The 17,146-nt window shown below is 39.0% G+C and overlaps 3 protein-coding genes across 6 annotated transcripts in view; 2 read left to right on the top strand and 1 right to left on the bottom strand.

Moving 5' to 3' along the window:
• Nucleotides 1-4,266: 4,266 nt before the first annotated feature.
• Nucleotides 4,267-9,448, top strand: katnbl1 (katanin p80 subunit B-like 1). 4 transcript variants are annotated; one of them, XM_026319398.1, is made up of 10 exons: nucleotides 4,267-4,445; nucleotides 5,048-5,191; nucleotides 5,305-5,342; nucleotides 5,546-5,828; nucleotides 5,968-6,083; nucleotides 6,199-6,249; nucleotides 6,974-7,063; nucleotides 7,369-7,473; nucleotides 8,028-8,121; nucleotides 8,865-9,448. In XM_026319398.1, exons 2-10 carry the CDS (start codon nucleotides 5,180-5,182, stop codon nucleotides 8,895-8,897), a joined length of 822 nt encoding a protein of 273 aa, XP_026175183.1. In that variant the 5' UTR covers nucleotides 4,267-4,445; nucleotides 5,048-5,179; the 3' UTR covers nucleotides 8,898-9,448. The 4 variants fall into 4 exon arrangements, with proteins under 4 accessions (XP_026175183.1, XP_026175184.1, XP_026175185.1 ...); XM_026319399.1 differs by having other exon boundaries at nucleotides 5,030-5,191; XM_026319400.2 differs by having other exon boundaries at nucleotides 4,268-4,445; nucleotides 5,048-5,154.
• A 517-nt stretch (nucleotides 9,449-9,965) lies between these two features.
• On the top strand, nucleotides 9,966-12,592 carry emc7b (ER membrane protein complex subunit 7b). Its single transcript, XM_026319558.1, has 5 exons — nucleotides 9,966-10,198; nucleotides 10,796-10,915; nucleotides 11,011-11,149; nucleotides 11,390-11,470; nucleotides 11,696-12,592. The coding sequence occupies exons 1-5, from the start codon at nucleotides 9,966-9,968 to the stop codon at nucleotides 11,843-11,845; spliced, it is 723 nt and encodes a 240-aa protein (XP_026175343.1). The 3' UTR covers nucleotides 11,846-12,592.
• Nucleotides 12,593-13,360: 768 nt separating this feature from the next.
• chrm5b (cholinergic receptor, muscarinic 5b) overlaps nucleotides 13,361-17,146 on the bottom strand; it is a 12,777-nt gene continuing 8,991 nt past the window's right edge. Inside the window, exon 2 of the mRNA XM_026319552.1 lies at nucleotides 13,361-16,835. Within this exon, the coding sequence (XP_026175337.1) occupies nucleotides 15,233-16,762 (1,530 nt within the window). The 5' untranslated portion in view covers nucleotides 16,763-16,835 and the 3' untranslated portion in view covers nucleotides 13,361-15,232. The remainder of the gene's footprint in view (nucleotides 16,836-17,146) is intronic.

The following is a 17,146-nucleotide window of genomic DNA, read 5'->3' as shown; positions in this document are numbered from 1 at the left end:
TGGCTGAGAAGCAATCAGGTCCCTCTTTTGCTCTGTATGCTGTGTGACTCATTTTGATTAAGCTTTCTGAAAACCCAAGTCCATCCGGGGGGGAAAGAATGATCGGATCCCACAGCCTCTGGCCAAATGTCCAGCAGCTACAGACACACACTGCCATCTAGTGTTGGAATGACCTCTGAAGGGATGGAAGTTTATACCTGCAGCATCTGTTTGCTGTAAAGGGCCACCTACATGGAGATCTCTATGTCCTGACCTAGTAAAACAAAAGGGATCTGCCACCCAAATGTGGCTCCCCAGTAAATAAGAGGATCACACAAATCAGCACTTTGACCTGAAATAGCTTGGTAGAAAACAGAACCAGACAGGCTGGATGATGAGCGACTCTTACAGTGAGAAATAAGCAGATGACCTGTTTGGCTTTGGGGGCTTCAGTGGATGTTTTGAAGCTAAGGTTACTTGAAGCATGGATCTGGATTCTCTATGAATGATTGTAGTTAGTAAAAACCTTTTATAATAACAGTTCCCGTTGAAGTGAAACAAGATTAATACAAATCTGTGAGATAACTCAACTGTGTTAGTTTTTTGACAAACAATTGCAAAACTGATTTACAAATAAATTGAAGACAAACCCAAATTACATGCAGATTTGAGAACATTACATTGTTTAAACTGCTTTCTCAAGCAATCTCTCTTTGTCATGAAGAAACAAAACTTCACACAGAGAAATGAAAAGAGTGAATGTTGATGCTGAATCTGAACAACTTTAACTGAATAATTGTTAACACAAAACTTGAATTTCCCTTCAGTGAATAACAAAGTTATTGTTATCTGTCTGTCTTTCTAATACCCTAATGACGGTGATTATTTGAAAGCATTTCCAAACTCGTCCATACAACTGATGCATGTTGGAAATCATTTGAGTAAAATGAAATCAGCGTGTCTCCTGCTGGTCATCTCTGGGTGCTGTTGTTCGGCCTCGAGAGAAGAGATGCAACGTCGATCAAAGGATCTGAAGAGGATGATGTAAATATAGACTCAAGGTCAGCTGATTGGTTGGAGGAGTTATTCCCCAGGGAACCTCTCTCTAAGATTGATGAGTCTGTTCTTACTCAGTTTGAGAAAATTCAGCAATTTCATCCAAAAATCTCTCCCAGGATCAGATAGTAGAACTGCTGACATTTCCCTTTCTGAGATTTCTGCCATCACTTTGATTTAATTTGGTTTGCAGTTTGTGGACGAGGACCCTGAATCCTTTATTGTGGCAGAGAGCCCATGTGAAAACAGATGTGTGTGAAGTGTGTCTCAAAACAGTCTTAGAGAATGTCAATATGATTACTGACATTAGGATCTACTGGCTACAAGAAATTTCATATTTTTCCCTGCCTGATCAGAGGGCTTTTATTAAGGTGGCGAAATTGTTGGTTTTATCAAGTTATCTCCTCCTGATAAAAGAACACATGTTTGGGAAGCTTTGGAACCCCACCATTTCGCCCTTTTACATTTTGGTGATTTATTTTGTGCATGTTAGGCTGGGTGACATGACCAGAAATATCATCACGATGTTTTTTTTTGTATTGCTCAATATCACAGGTTATCATTATATACATTTAATGGATAGAGACACATTCAAATGTGTTGTATGTGTATGTGTTATGATTAGGACCACTGCATGCACCGTACATATTGTTGGTTTACAAGAAACTGATGAATATACTGGACATTATAAATATTTTATTTAAATGAAAAAAGTCTGTAGTTCTCAGAAACGAAATCCATCGCCCACTCTGACATAAATCTCTGACAGGACCGCTGGAGTCCGTTATAAAACTTCATATCAAAGCAACTCTTTGGACTGTACAGAGGAATTGGGCTTGCAGTACATATTTTAGTATCAAATTATATTTTACAATCTTCTGTATGCATAAATAATCAATTTCAAATGCACCGTAAAGTATGACTAATGTGTTTACAGTGATCCTTGGGTTTTAGACGTTTTATTGTCTTTTGCTTGGATGTGATATTTTAATGTCTGGCATACAGAAAGCATGCCTGTCAAACTTGCTGAGGGTTAAGTTAAAATTTCACTAATTACTTACAATGAATTGAAAAGAAAAATAGAAAAATGTCATAGGATTCTGTTACTGAGTGTTTAAACCAATAAAGAAGAAAGTTAAGCTCAATCTTAACCATGTCCGTCCAAGTTCCAAATATCTGCAGCATTTGATGGTAACCAAAATGGGATATTAAAGTTTTACCAAAATCTAATTGTGCTTCCTTCAAATGACTGGAACATTTTGTTTGGATATTGTTCATATGCACCGAAGGCAGAGTGAGTTGGATTTCTTCTGCTTCAGTTTATTTTCATTTGTATCTCCAGGATTTGGTATGTTTTGCTTGGTACTTACAGCTGCACTCTGATTCTTGGACATGATAAACAGAAACAGCCATTAGGCATTTTCATTTTTGTGGCTGTCTGAGACATGATTTGAACAAAGCCACTAGAGGCTAACTAACAAAATTAAAGAAACATCATTAAGCTTTTTAACAGGGTTTGGACTGTTGTGGGCTCTTTCAACGTGCCTTGGCATGGATTTGAAAGGTCTTACCAACATATTCACACCAGTCTAATTTCTAGAGAGACTCCTTTCCCTCCAATATTGTGTTCGTGACTCTGGTGCGTGCTGGTTCTGTTGCCACTCCAAGATGCTAAATTACACTCAGGAGTGGTGAGAGTGCCTGCCATAGTGAGTGATTCACATTTTTTTCATTTTCATCTTCCCTTTCAGTGATCATTCATGGCCTGTTGACACAGTATCATCCTCAGAAGAGTCCACCTCCATCAGGATGGAAATGCTTCATCATAAGGTGATGATGGCAGTCACTCAGAATGGTTTTGTATTTTCCGGCATTCACATTGTCTGCAAAGAGCGTGAGTCTAAGACATGCCTGGAAATGTTCCTGCTTGGTAATATAGCAAAGCATCAACAATCCCTCACTCAGCCTTTTGAAATCAAACACTGTTAAATGGATCTTGACAGAAAAACACTTTTATTATTAAGGGGTCAGATGACACTTGGATGTCTTTATGGTAAATATGTAAATTTAAACCAGCAGTCAGATTAAGCAATCACTTTAGGTTTAAAATATGGAAACAGGCTTGGCTCTATACAAAATGTGCTTAAAACCCACATGTCAAACTGTTCCTTTAACAAATAGTTGTGTGCACCTGCCCTCTTGCTAGTTGTTTGACAGAGAAAGGAGAAACCTTCAGTGTTAACACGTGTTATCAATAATTGGGTTATTCCATGTGTTCAGTGTGACATTTCAGCATATGAATGGTTAGTAGCTCTATTTACTGCCTGCCCATTGTTTGTTTTGCACAGTGTGTGACCAAGAGCCCGGATTGTAAAATCCTGATCAAAACAAGAAATACTTTCTCTTCTCTGGTATTTCTATGTTCCATGTATGCTTGTGCTATAGCATACAAACAGCTGCAGCTTTGCATTAGTAGTTAAAAGTCCTTTAGTCTCTTTTTGAAGGAGAGTGTGGCCAAGCAGGTGTGTCTTGTCTGGAGTCACCAAACCTCAAATAGAACTGTCCAAAAAAGTTCCAAAACAAAATACCTCTGACAGCAGACAAAACTAATTTCTGAGAAATTCATGTGCCCTGAACTGCCAGTTATTATCCATGACTGAAACTCTGCTCAAGGCCCTGCTGTGAAGAGAACTGGATGACCGTAAACAATGTCCAGACTGAATGATTCAGTCCTAGGCAAAACAAAATAAACGAAACGCACGTGGTAAACTTAGATTCAGCCAAATGAATATTGTTACGTTGTGTTGTAATGTGGTTTTCTAAACTGTAATGGTGGCATGAAGCTTTTTGATAGTGTCTCATGTAGTTGTGGGAAAGCAATAGGCAATACTATAAGTTAAAGAAGCCCCTGACAATATCCCAGTATCACTTGAACACAGTACCATGCATTATTTTGTGCTTTCACTAATTAAACTGTGGTTATCATTAGATCCCAAAGCTCAGGAGTAGATGCTGCGTGAATTAAACTCTGTTTTCCCTCAAGTTCATGTGAACCTAACCTAACTTTCGCCCCAATAATAACCAGTCATCGACTTAACACTGACCATTAAAATATTATGAGAGACACACGTCTTTCTGCATTGAAGGGTATCGGACACGAGGTGGAGCCATAGCACAGAAAGATTAGACTTCGGTCATGTCCAGCAGTTGTCGCTAAACTTGCAGCTTTTCTTTGCCAAAATCAATCCCACAATCCTCCCACACCGGCAGTGTATTCATTTGAATGGCACAATTGTGAAACGCTAGCTATCCTGTACAGAGACGAGTTGCGCTCGAATTTAGCCAATTTTCTGTCATACTTTAGCTTCATATACCCGAGGAGATTTCAAAACACAGCGCAAAATGAAGCGGTTGGTATTTAACTTCGTTGTTTAATCAGTGAAAATAATTTTCGAAGTGGTATTTATGGAGACATATGCTCCAAGAGTTGAAAAGCTAACGAGCTAGCGGCCCAGCTAGTTAACGTTACTTTTCTCCGTGTGTGCTCGGTAGTTGAGCTGCATGCTAACAGCTAAAGCTAATTGCTGTGCTAGTTACGTTAGCTACTCTAGGTACATAGGCTAACGTTGATCTAAGACACCAAATGCAATGTTACACCCCCTCAACCCTCGGCTGCCTCGTTTATAGCAAGACAGAAAACCAGCTATCTCAACTTCAATCAGCATATTGTGGCTTTTGTTGCAGCTCAGCTAAAGTTAGCTAAGATTAATCCCTGTACCGCAGCAACCAACGCCTCGTCGGTAAAACTTTTTCGTTTTATTTCATTAAGATTAACGTTAGTGTTTTCTTTAGTCTTTTTGAACCATTAAATTACTTTCTACCACGGATCACACGCTGTAACGTGTCATCCTGTAAGCTGTTGATAAGTGAGGAGACTATGACTTTTGCAGCTTCTGAAACTGAATTACGTTAATAACGATTGTTTGTTCAACAGTGTCCCTTATTATGGCAGGTGGTAAGCATGTCTGTCAACAGGAAGTCTTTAAGGTCAACCAGAATAAAACCAATGGCTTTCTGCGATCCTGTTTGCATCTTTCTGCTGAAAAGAACATGAAGCAGGTATGGACATCTTAGAGCCAATACAATGGCTTATTGTGTAAGTAATTGTCCTATTGTGTGTTTAATCCTGGTCTCTGTGAAGTATTGTTTAGTGGTATGTTAGTAGTAGAGGTGGTAGTAGTGGCCTCATCCCTTATCCTTTTGTTTTAGGTGGATATTATAAATAAGGAGGAATTAGGTAAAGAAAGGTGAGTGTCTGATCCACATCATGGGACTCTTAATGTGATCACTCACACTGTCTGTGTCCCACAGCTCATTTCCCTCAGTCACTGGACCATTAAGGCATCTTTCCATTAACCATTTTCACCATATGTGTAACTTGGACTTTTAGTATTTTTTTTTAAATTAGAATAGCATGGCATCTGGTCCATCTCCACTTTCTTCTTGGCAGACTTCAAGTGCATTACAGAGTACACAGTCCAGGCAAAGCGAAACGGCTGTCATCTTGCAAGAGGAAGGGTTATCCATTGGAAGGGGTGGGCTTAAAGCTGCACTGCAGAACATCAGATGTATGCTGTGCCCGTGAACCCGGCATGGCCAACAAGGAAAATGAGGTGACGTGCTCCGATGGTGTGCGGGGCATTCACTGCAATGACAACTGTGGGCTCCCTATGAACTCTGCAGAGGCCTCCAAGATGGCAGGGGCCAGCTCCAAATACATTGACTTTATTGAGGTCAGTTACTGCTAAGACTATTAAAAATGTGCTCCATATTCCTTTTTCTGTAGTGGTAAAAGCTGTTCTTTTACTTTCTTCTTTGAGTTAATTAAAAAAGTGTCACTTAGTCCATTTTGTACATTGTCTTTTTGTACAGCTATCCAAAGACCATGAAGCAATGACTCACATCCTTTTTGGAAGGAATCTTCGACTAAAAGTAGCACAAACACTATGGCGAAGAAATGCCAGTGAATTAGTGGCGTACTTAATAAGGTAAAACTGATGGCTAATTTTACACTTTGGAGATGTTTGTACACACTTAAATTTCAGGATCATGTTTCCTCTTAAACATGTTTTTTTGTTTGTTTTTTTTTTTTTGGTTTTGCAGAATTCAAGACACAGGTGTGCTGCTTGACTGCTTACCTGTCTTAACAAACAAGTGAGTCTTATTTGGGTAACATATAACATATGTGGATTTCACTTTTAAGTAGTTTAGTTTTAACTATAAGGAATGAACAGTGCTGTCATGTGTTTATAATTAGACCATTTGGCATCATATTAAAACTAACAGAGAGAAAGATCTTTGCCCTCCTCCTCTTTGTAGTTTGCCAGATTATGTCTTTTCCAGATTATAATCGCACTTTTTTACTCCTCTGGCTTGGCCTGCGATTTATATAGCAAAGCAACATATGTACATATTTACAGTCATTATTTCACCAGTGTTAGCTGGCACTCTTGGCTCAAGTGAAGATAATATTAGACTGTTAAAAAAGGAAAAATGCTTATGTTCACACTAAACTACAACTCCTAGTGTAACACAAGTGAAAGTGCCGCCCAAAAGAACTCACTATTCTGCAGGGAATAAAATACGCAGATGAAACAAAGTTCAGAGTGAGTGTCAGCATCCATGCAACCCGAGAGAGGAGGCAGACGCATTGCTTCATCACCACTATGTATTGTGAATTAAAAGCCATTTCTTCACAATCCAGAAGGTTTTGGGAATGTGAAGAAAAACTGTTAGAAAGATTAAGAATACTCAGACCATGAGTCTGAATTCAACTATTCAGACAATATGAACACATTTTTGTCTGTTATGTGTCTGTCCATATTGTCGGCAAGCTTTAACTATGCTGTTTGTTTTCCCATCTTTTGTTGCTCCTCAGTCTTCAAACTGAAGCACCATGTTTGTCACTTGGTTGCTGCCTTGACCTCATGCCCCAAGTGAAAGTAATTCTCACGAGTAAATACGAAGAGTAAGTAGCATGAAGGAATTGCATGCATGTTTAATCATTTCTCTCTGACATTATATATCTAAAAGTACTGAGTTTAAAGTGATTAGATTTGCTGTTTTATTCTTGAAGATGATGCATCACTCAGCTTTCAGCCTCTCTGATGAATAAGTAATAAACTGAACTAAGGACTTATGAAGAATCTTGGATGAGTGGTGAAATATATTCGACTTTAATGGGGAAAACCAAGTGCCTTTGAAATAGTGCAGCAAAATATTATATTTTTGGCATAATTTGACTAACCAGTCTGATTTATCTTCTGTTTACAGACACATAGTGGTGGGTTTGCACTGGGTTCAATCCATCATCAGGAAATGGTGGCCAGAACTTTCTAAGAATGAGAAAAGACTGCAGGACAGTTGTTCAGAAGACAGGTGGGTAGGGCATGTTTAAATGAAACCTAAGACATCCCCCATGAAACATGCAGAACTAAAAGTGTAGTTCCACCTGTTTTTAAACTTGAATTGATTTGTCAAAAGTTGAAAATAAACATAACTTTGCTTTTGTAGCCTCATTTAACAAGGCAGTCTGTGAAATATCATTGACTTCAAGATACCATAGCAATTATTGAGAACCAAATTCAGAATGTATTAAGAAAAAAATGTAATTTATGGTTCATTAATATAATTACTAAATATTTCTCTATGGCAAACATATGGTATGGCAAACATTCTAAAGAGACATTTTAATTTTTGGGAGGTAAAGCACTGTGCTGCATCTGATTTTTTTATTATTTTATTTTTTTGAGTTTCTAAATTAAGGGTTTCACAAACTTATGTGAAAAGATGGTCACACACATTTTTGACTGCAGTTTGTATTTGTAGGACTCCTAGGGCAGAGGTGTGCTGGGGTTTGTACAGTGGCTGACTGTGGGATCCTTTGTATGCTGTTCTTGTGCTGCAGTGGTAAAGTTTGTGTTTTATTTCAGGAATATTGAAGTCATGAGGCAGCGGCTGAAGGACTTGTGGAAGGAAGGAACCCAATTATGTTTGGCTCCAGGACCTACAGGAGAACTGGCAAAGGTGGGAAGGATGACATTATTATAATGTTTATCAGGGATTTATTCATAGTGTTATAGTTGTAACAGGATGTTATGTTATAGAGAATTTTTTTTTAAATAGCAGTTAGGAGCCCTTGTTTGGGGATTTAAGGTCTTATAAAAGAAAATGTGCTCCTTTTTTAACTAAAGCTCAGTTTTTCTTCTGTTACTTGCAAAGCTAAATAAAAACTATAATGGAGTTGAATCAACATATACTCAAAACAAGCTTGAAAATGAACATAGTGCTACACAAATGTAGTATTTGTCACAGAACTGTTATACCATCTGTTCATGTGTTCACACTGTATTTCTCCACTCTGTTGATTTTGGTTGGACACAACCAACCACTCCCATCCTAAAGAAAACCACCAGGCCCATAATAAGCTTACCATTGTTAGCATTTGTAGTTTGAGTTTTTGTTCTGCACTGTGGTTGCACTTCATCTGTTTCACATCCTGTTCACAAATCACAAAAGAATATTCAAAATTATTTCATGACACATTTTCAAAGGAAATACATTGTTTTAAGCAGGACAGTCAAGTTAACATAATTTGTATTCAGTATAAAAATAATCTATCTTGTGTTTAACAGAGCACTCATAAATGAATGTTTGAACTGTGATTTATTCATGGTGTTGAATATGTGAACAAGGTTATTGTAATGTATGTGTACTGTGTGTGGATGTGATGACAGCTAAAATGTTTTTATCTCTACTTCATGTTGCAGGCCATTGAGTCTTATCTGTCACAGCTGCCCTGACAGTTGTCACAGTAGCACTCTGAGGATGTAACCACTACTGGCAGATCGTGTGTTTTGAACTGATAATGATGCCAGAAGAATTGACTGGTTCATTCTGCCACTTAAACCCAAACCTCTGAACTGGGACTGAACTTGAGAATTCAGACAACACTCCCTCATTTAGAGCCGGAGTCTCTTTAAGGAGGGTTGAGAGAGCCTTTCTGCAAAATAACAGAGAATGACTGCTTCACATTGAAGTGGACCATTTTGTGAAGGGGCATATTTAGTGGACCTCCATGAGACTGGATGTAATGTCGCTCTATGAAGTGCCAAGCTCTTTGTCTCTCACTACACCACTCTGCCGTGGAATGAAAATGCATGTGTGGATGTAATGAATGATTCGCTGTTTTGCACCTGGGTTCCCCAGAATTAGGAACTTGAATCTGCAACAGTCTTAAGTTATTAGAGCTTCTTCTTGTTTTCCCCTTCATATAATAGTTGATTGTATAATGTAAAATGTAAAAACAAATGATTCTTTTTAACCTTTTAAATAAATTTGATAAAAATCTAAACTTGATTCTTGTATATTTTGATGTGTAAGGTGCAACAAATATGACCCTGATTGGGGCAAAACAGATGCATTTAGGTAAACTGACTATCTTGTTCCCACCAGTGTTAAATTTTGGCACCTGATTTTGATTTTATTTCAGATGTAGTCTAGTCATCTAGGGCTAACAACGTGAATAAAGATTATAAATCACATTGTGTGTGGTATTAGAAACGTATTTAAAAGACTTATATGTGTACGTTGTGTTTGTAATTACATCTTCAATACAATTAAATGTAGAGTGTTTACATTAAATGGACGACAAAGTTTTATTTTTGTTAATGTACAACGCACGTCGACATTATCGGACTGTGAATGTCTGGGTGGACAATAAAGTTTTGGACATTTCAGACGTGACGTCATTTTCCGCAGAGCCAGCTGATGTGTCGAGTCTTCCGCGTTTACTTCAAACTGCTCTCGAGTCTGTAACGTTTCATGTTGAGGTGCGCGGAGTCGGACGTGGTTTTAATATAATCGACGCTATGCTGCAGAGGGAAAGGATACTGCTGGTGTGGGGGTTCGTGCAGGCTGCGGCCGTCGTGGCGTGGTGTTTTACCGACATGGATACGGGGCCTGGCGCAGGGATTTCGACACAGGCGAACGGAGACCGGTTCAAAATCGAGGGACGAGCGATAGTCCCCGGGGTGAAAGCACAAGACTGGGTCTCCACTGCCCGGGTCCTGGTGGAAGGTGAAGAATACGTGGGATTTTTGAGGTAAGAAACACCCGTGGTCATACCCGCTAGCTAGATAGCTAGCCTTTTACCGAGGCTAGGTAGCATTAGCATGTGGAGCTAACGTTGTTAAGGGACAGGTGCTGCTGGCAGATGGCGGATTCTGTTTGTCCTAACGAAATACAGCTTAATAATCATGACTATAACTCGTGACAACTAGCAGCAACAACTGGTTTGTTTCTTTATTGTTGACTTGTCAGTGAGGTTAGCGTTTAATGTGCGGACGGACCCAGGCCTTGTAGTTCGTGCTATCTTTAGCTGTAACCAAAACAAACCGCGGCCACCAGGGACGTGCCTGCGGTTTAATGATGCTGTGTGAATTGTTGAGTAAGAGAAAATGTAATGCACACTCGGGAAACAAAAATCCTTCTGGAGATAAATTATAAGGCACTGATGATCCTTGTAGTTAATTGAGATTGACACTTGGTTGGAGGGTCCCTGCCTTTTGTGAGGCAGCTCTGTAACTGTTTACCAAGATAAAAACCAATGTGTGCAGACTACACTGCAGAGCACTGACAGGTCTGAAGGAAAAAATGGTAAATTATCTTGAGAAAATGTTCAACTTGTTTCTTGTTACAGAACTGATGGAAGTTTTGCTGTAAATGACGTCCCTTCAGGATCTTATGTCGTGGAAATCGTAACCCCAACCTATAAGTTTGAACCAGTTCGTGTTGATATCACATCCAAGGGAAAAATGAGGTAAGACCTTAATGTTGGAAGCATCTAAACCGGTACACAGTAATGTCTCATACTGCAAGTCTTGCCCACTAAAGTAACCATGTTTCACTGCACAGGGCACGTCTTGTGAATTACATCAAGACTTCAGAGGTAATTCGCCAGCCTTATCCTCTCCAAATCAGATCTGTGGGCTCTCACATCTACTTCATGAAGAGGGAGACCTGGGGTTGGACGGACTTCCTTATGAACCCAATGGTAAAAACTTATGTCTTCCTGGGTAGAAGCACTTTCTTCTAGTTCTATATGTCAGAAGTTGTTAACCATTTAAACTGTGCATTTCCAACTCTTTGCAGTTAATCTTTACACTTTCTCATCCTTAACTGTTCAACTGTGTGCTTTCTCAGTGGACAGTCGTCATATCTTTTAGATTTAAGACCATATTGATGGTGGTGTTAAACGTGGATTAATCATGAACTTTTTCTTCTGCTACTGCAGGTTATGATGATGGTCCTGCCTCTGCTGATTATTGTTTTGCTACCCAAAGTGGTCAACACCAATGACCCAGAGATGAGAAAGGTAAGGAATGTCTAAATAGTCTGTGTGTGGGGTGGGATAAGATGCGTTCCTGGAAGCAAATAGTGCATATATATCCCTAGTCAAAGGACAATTTGTAATGCCTCATCCGTGTTGTATCCTGAAGTGCGAACATATAAAAACTGTGACAAATCAGTTTTTCAAATTAATGGGGGTTTTCAGAGTGTCTTCCCAGCTGTCAGTCTTCATCTACTGCCTTTTTCACAGGAAATGGAGCAGTCCATGAATATGCTGAACCCCAACCCTGAGCTTCCAGATGTTTCTGAGCTCATGACCAAGCTCTTCTCTGGTTCCAAAGGCTCCAGTAAAGCAGGTAGCAGCAGCAAGGGCACCAGACCAGCTGCAAAAAGGAGGTAGTACTACCCTGTACGCATCTCCTCAGTCTGCCTAAAGAAGCACGAGTTATGCCATGGAAGCAGAATTTTTAAGTGTCATTTTTTTTCCCTCTAGGTCTATTGTACAGTTTTCTTTAACAGTTCTTTGGATCACATCCTAATTTCTAATATGCTATTGGAAACTGAGCAGATTTTTTTTTTTTTTTTTTTCTCTCTATACTGCACTGAGAAATTTCTTAAACTCTGCACTCTAGTAATTCATCATTTGCTCTGTATTTTCTACATGTGACTCTACTACTTATTGGTCTTTCTGTGCTAAACCTCTGGTGTGCATTTTTACACTGCTGCTAATCCCACTACCTGAAAGATAACATATATACTTCTTCAGAGATTTTTTTTGTTACTTCAGTTTCAGTAAATACAACTGTGAATGAAGCTAATTTGAATTTTAAGACTGATAAATTATTTAAAAACCTAGATAAATAAATTGTAATGGTTATATAACAACTGTGTTTTTATTTCAGACCATCTCATTTCTCTGAAAGTGAGCACATGAGCTTGACACTTATTTTGTGATGTACTGTACAGCCCATAATTCCTATATTGTACATGCGTGCCTAAGGTGTATAAATTCCCATGATTATTTTCAGCAGTTTGAGAAGCTATAGAGCAGTGTAGCTTTCAAGATGTCTAAGGCATAACTTGATTTACTTGTAATAAAGCAGACAAAATCTATATGAAGTCATAATAAAATGTGTTTAAAATTATATATTTCCTTGCATGATCCATCTCAATGAAAACTAAACAAACACCCTGTGATGATGAAGGGCATGTGACATGGCTGAAAGCTCTAGAAAAACACTGCCAGTAGCTTGAGTTGGGGTTGTTTTTTCCAGCTTCTGCTTTTTAGGTGAAGAATGAATTCTGATCCCGTAAGGCAATAGTTCCCCAGAGACTTGCGACATATGCTGAGCAGCGTAACATCGTGATCACTGACAGGTAAAGTGAATAACATTGATTATCTCCTTACTGTGGCACCTGTCACTGTGTGGTAGCAGGTGAAGATTCAGTATTTGAAGTTGATGTGTGGAAAGCAGGAAAAACAGACAAATGTTAGGATCTGAGAGACATTGATAAGGGCCAAACCGATGGCTGGGTGACTGGGTCAGAGCATTGCCCAGACTGCAGGTCTTTTTGGGTGTTCCCAGTCTGCAGTGCTTAGTACTGACCAAAAGACAAACAGTAAACCAGCAACTGTAGATTAAGCTTAAATTTCATTCATGCTTTTTAAAAAAGTCCAGTTTGTTTGAATCTGTGACTGAAAATGAGACATACTGTACATTGTTTTTTGGAAGAAAACATTCAGCAGCTATATCAAAACTGAAATCACAGCTAGAGTGGGGAGGCTGGGGAATTTGTCTAAAAAAAGATGTGTTGGCTACATTGTTGGTTCTGATGTTTTAATGTGTTGACATGAAAGAAAATATACATTACCAGCTTTATCCTTTAACAATACAGTTGCATCAGACTGAAGTGACTATTATAATGCAAAATGTGCTGTAGTCTTTAGACCAAAGAGACCCCAATGACCTCTGGGAGCTCTGTTCTGCACTGTCACGTGTTATTTAGGGCACATTAGTCTCATTAGTCAGCTGTTGGAGCATGAAACGATTGTCATAATTATATAAAAACGAACTTGTAAGTACAAACCCAATCAGATTACATTCAATATATTTGATGTAGAAAGTGTTAATGCTGAAAAAAGTGTAATTCTGCCTTTGAGTTTGTATTTCAATGTTCATACTGGTAGACATCTTCACATAACTGCACAGAAAATGAGCGCAGGTTCATTCACAAAACACTTTTTGCCTCTGAGCAGAACACTAAGATAACTGTTGATAGGAATCAAGTTGTGATAAATAAACAGACCTGTCATGTCACCACCATAATACTAATGCAGTAAATTCATGAAAATGTACAGATTAGCCCTTGAGCACAAGCTCAAATAACATATAGCAAGAACCAAGACATAAAACAGCAGAAAAACATTCACCAAACACTGATATACACTAAGGAATTTACATTTACTGTTTGAGGTGTAAAAGTCAACAGAATCAGTGACTTGTGTTCATTATGTTCTAAATTATTTCAAATTGTGTGAGATTTGATTATGTCCTTTATACAGTGCAAGTGAGCCAGAGACTAATTGTGAATTATATGAGGTTAAAAATATAGTCTTAGAATTTTTATTCACACATTGAAAGTATGTTTTTGTTGTCTATGTAGTAATTCCTACTGTCCATACTGGTCCTAAAGCAATTCCTTCCTAATGTTACTCCAGTGTAAGAAATGGGGGAACAAAGGTTTATAAAGCTTCATATACACTTTAAACAAAATGAACTAGTCTGTACCAAAATTGTTGGGCTTCATCTTGGGCTTCATGCAAATGAGCTTAATTTTGTTGTGTACTATCTTCTAAAGGACTGATTTCTTTTTATAGACACTCATAAGAACTTATTAGCAATGAAGCAAGCCACTTATGTTCCAACAAAATCATAGTGTACAGAAGGAACCATGGACACATACAGTGTAAATACAGAGAAAAAACTGCACTAGTCGACAAATAGAATATATGATTCAATATATGAAGGATATGGACATTTTATCTGGACACACCCTGACCTTTATTTTTGGAAATATTCATATTGTGTTCTGTTCTGTCAGGATTTGTCACTTATTGTCTTCAAGGCTCAGAAGATTAGACCCTCAGAGCTGGCTCATCTTGCACAGAGCAAGGACTGTAAATCTGATTCCCATCTCTTACAATGAAGTCAAGTTGGGAATGGATCACTGCATATCCAGTACGAAAAGCAAAGATTACAGCAACCAGTAACTATTTCAGTGTAAATACAGTGTAGGCATCCAAGTATTGTATTGAAAGAGTACTCCATCTAGTCTCAAGCAGAGGAGTGGGCTACAGAAGTCTGGTGAGCTCACTTTTTTTCTACTGACACACCTCATTTTTATTTTCATTTACACACTTTGTAGTCTTCACAAGTGACATCATTTGAGTTCATCAAGCTTCTTCTGAAAGGCTTTCTAGGAATTTACATTTTTTCATGTATACAGCAGTATTCCCCACAACCTGTGAACAGATTTGGATCTGTAAAATTGATGGAGTTCCCTTTCAAAAACAGACTTGAAATCATGTAAGTCTATTCTTTAAACTTAAACCACTGTAAGAATGGGTAGCCATAGTTTTTTTTCTCTGATGATTTGAAACAGCAGTGTAAGTGCTGCATCAGGCTCAGCTCACACAAAAAATCACATGCAGCACTTCATGCTGAAGATGACCACTGACAACATTAAATATCAGAAAAGTCTGGGATAAGTTATTTGCAGTATCACATCAGGTCATTTTATTATTGACATTTGGGTTTTGTCCACCCCAGTACAACTTGTCCTCGCCTCTCCTCCTCCTCCTCCACTGGCAGAGAAGAAGCATGCGGAAGGTCTTTTGGAAGGTCTTGTTGCACAGGGCATAGCACATGGGGTTCACGGTGCTGTTGACGTAGCACAGCCAGTAGCCCAGGTGCCATAGGGACATAGGGATGCAGTCTGTGCAGAAGGTGGAGATGAGAACCATGATGTTGTATGGTGTCCATGTGATGATGAAGGCTAGGAGGATGGCACTGAGAGTCTGGGCTGCTTTCTTCTCCTTCACTAGCACCATCCTCTTCCTCTTGGTGATCTGGTTCTTCAGGGCCGGGTCCATGGGTTTGGAGGTGGTGGTGGAGGAAGAGGATGGGGAGGCATTTTTGGCAGATTGCTCTGCTTCAGGCAGGCATGATGGTTCAGATGGTGGATTGCCATTTTTGCCCTTAGAGCCAGGTTTGAATTTAGCAGAGATACTCTTCTTAGTGTTCTTTTTTTGAGGAGTGGAAAAATATTGATCGTCTGTATAATCAGTCACCTGCCCATTCTTATTAGTTCCTCCACCACCTCTCATAGATCCCTCGGGTGTTTCTGTTGAAACATGATGCTCGTCCTCTGAAGATGAGGTGTCGCTGTTAAAGGAAGTGATCTGGTCTGCTTTTGCCCATGCCTCATCTGACTTAGTTGTTGTCTTTGTGGTGTTACTTTGATTAGATGAGGACCAGGAGGCCTGACTCTGGTCTCTCTTCTCTCTGGTGAAATGAAAGCAAGAGTGTATAATAGTCTTCTGTGGTTTAGTCCCCTCCGGAACATTTTCTGTTGTGAGCCCTTGCAGTTCTGCCAGATCTTTTGTACGTTTCTGTGTCTCTTTGTAGATCCTACAGTACAGAATAGTCATAACAGAGACTGGAATGTAGAAAGCAGCAATGGCTGTCCCAAATGTGATCACTGGCTCAGTTAAAAACTGGATCTGACACTGATACATGGGCACTTTTCTCTCCCCTACAAAGTACTGCCAGCACAGAATGGGTGGTGCCCACAGGACAAAAGACACCAGCCATGCAAGGCCTATCATGATGGCAGCTCTCTTTGGAGTCTTCTTTGCTCTGTAAGTCAGTGGCCTTGTGATTGAGAAATACCTGTCAAAGCTGATTACAAGTAAATTCATAACTGAAGCATTGCTAGCTACATAATCCACTGCAAGCCAGAGATCACATGCAAGGTTCCCCAAAGACCAGTAACCCATCAGTATGTATGTGGTGTATAAGTTCATAGACAAGACTCCTATGATGAGGTCAGCGAATGCCAAACTCAGCAGGTAGTAGTTGTTTACAGTCTTCAGCTGCGCGTTTACTTTGAAGGACAGCATGACCAGCACGTTACCCACAATAGTTATCAAGCTGACGATGGCCGACACTGTGGCGATGGTTATAACCTCCCAAAGGCTGTGAGGATTAGTCAGGACATGTGACGCGTTGCCAAAAGTGCTGTTTTCAGGAACCATGGTGCTGTGTTGTCTGTCTGTGTTACTGGTGGCAGGGCAGCATCTGTGGCTCCATGTATAATGAAGAGTTTTCCTGAAATCAAAAGAGAGACAGAAAAGAGACTCAGATGTACACAGCTATTTTTGTCTATTTTTCTGAACCACAACATCACAATGAGCTTTTAAATAGAAATAATTTGTAGAATCTTAAATTTGTATTTTTAATGATTAAAAAACAGCATGTTACTGCAGAAATAATAAATATGTTGAGTAGTTTTTGAAAATGTTTCACTCTTCCCATATCAGGAGAAAATTATTTTACATATTATGTTATTATATATTTTGATTGTTGTATATATAATATAGATCTATATAGAGAGAGAAATACATATGCTTAACTTTAAC

The sequence above is a fragment of the Mastacembelus armatus genome, chromosome 24 (assembly GCF_900324485.2).
Source record: "Mastacembelus armatus chromosome 24, fMasArm1.2, whole genome shotgun sequence".
In the NCBI taxonomy this organism is placed as follows: domain Eukaryota; kingdom Metazoa; phylum Chordata; class Actinopteri; order Synbranchiformes; family Mastacembelidae; genus Mastacembelus; species Mastacembelus armatus.
This window is presented reverse-complemented; position numbering and strand designations above follow the sequence as displayed.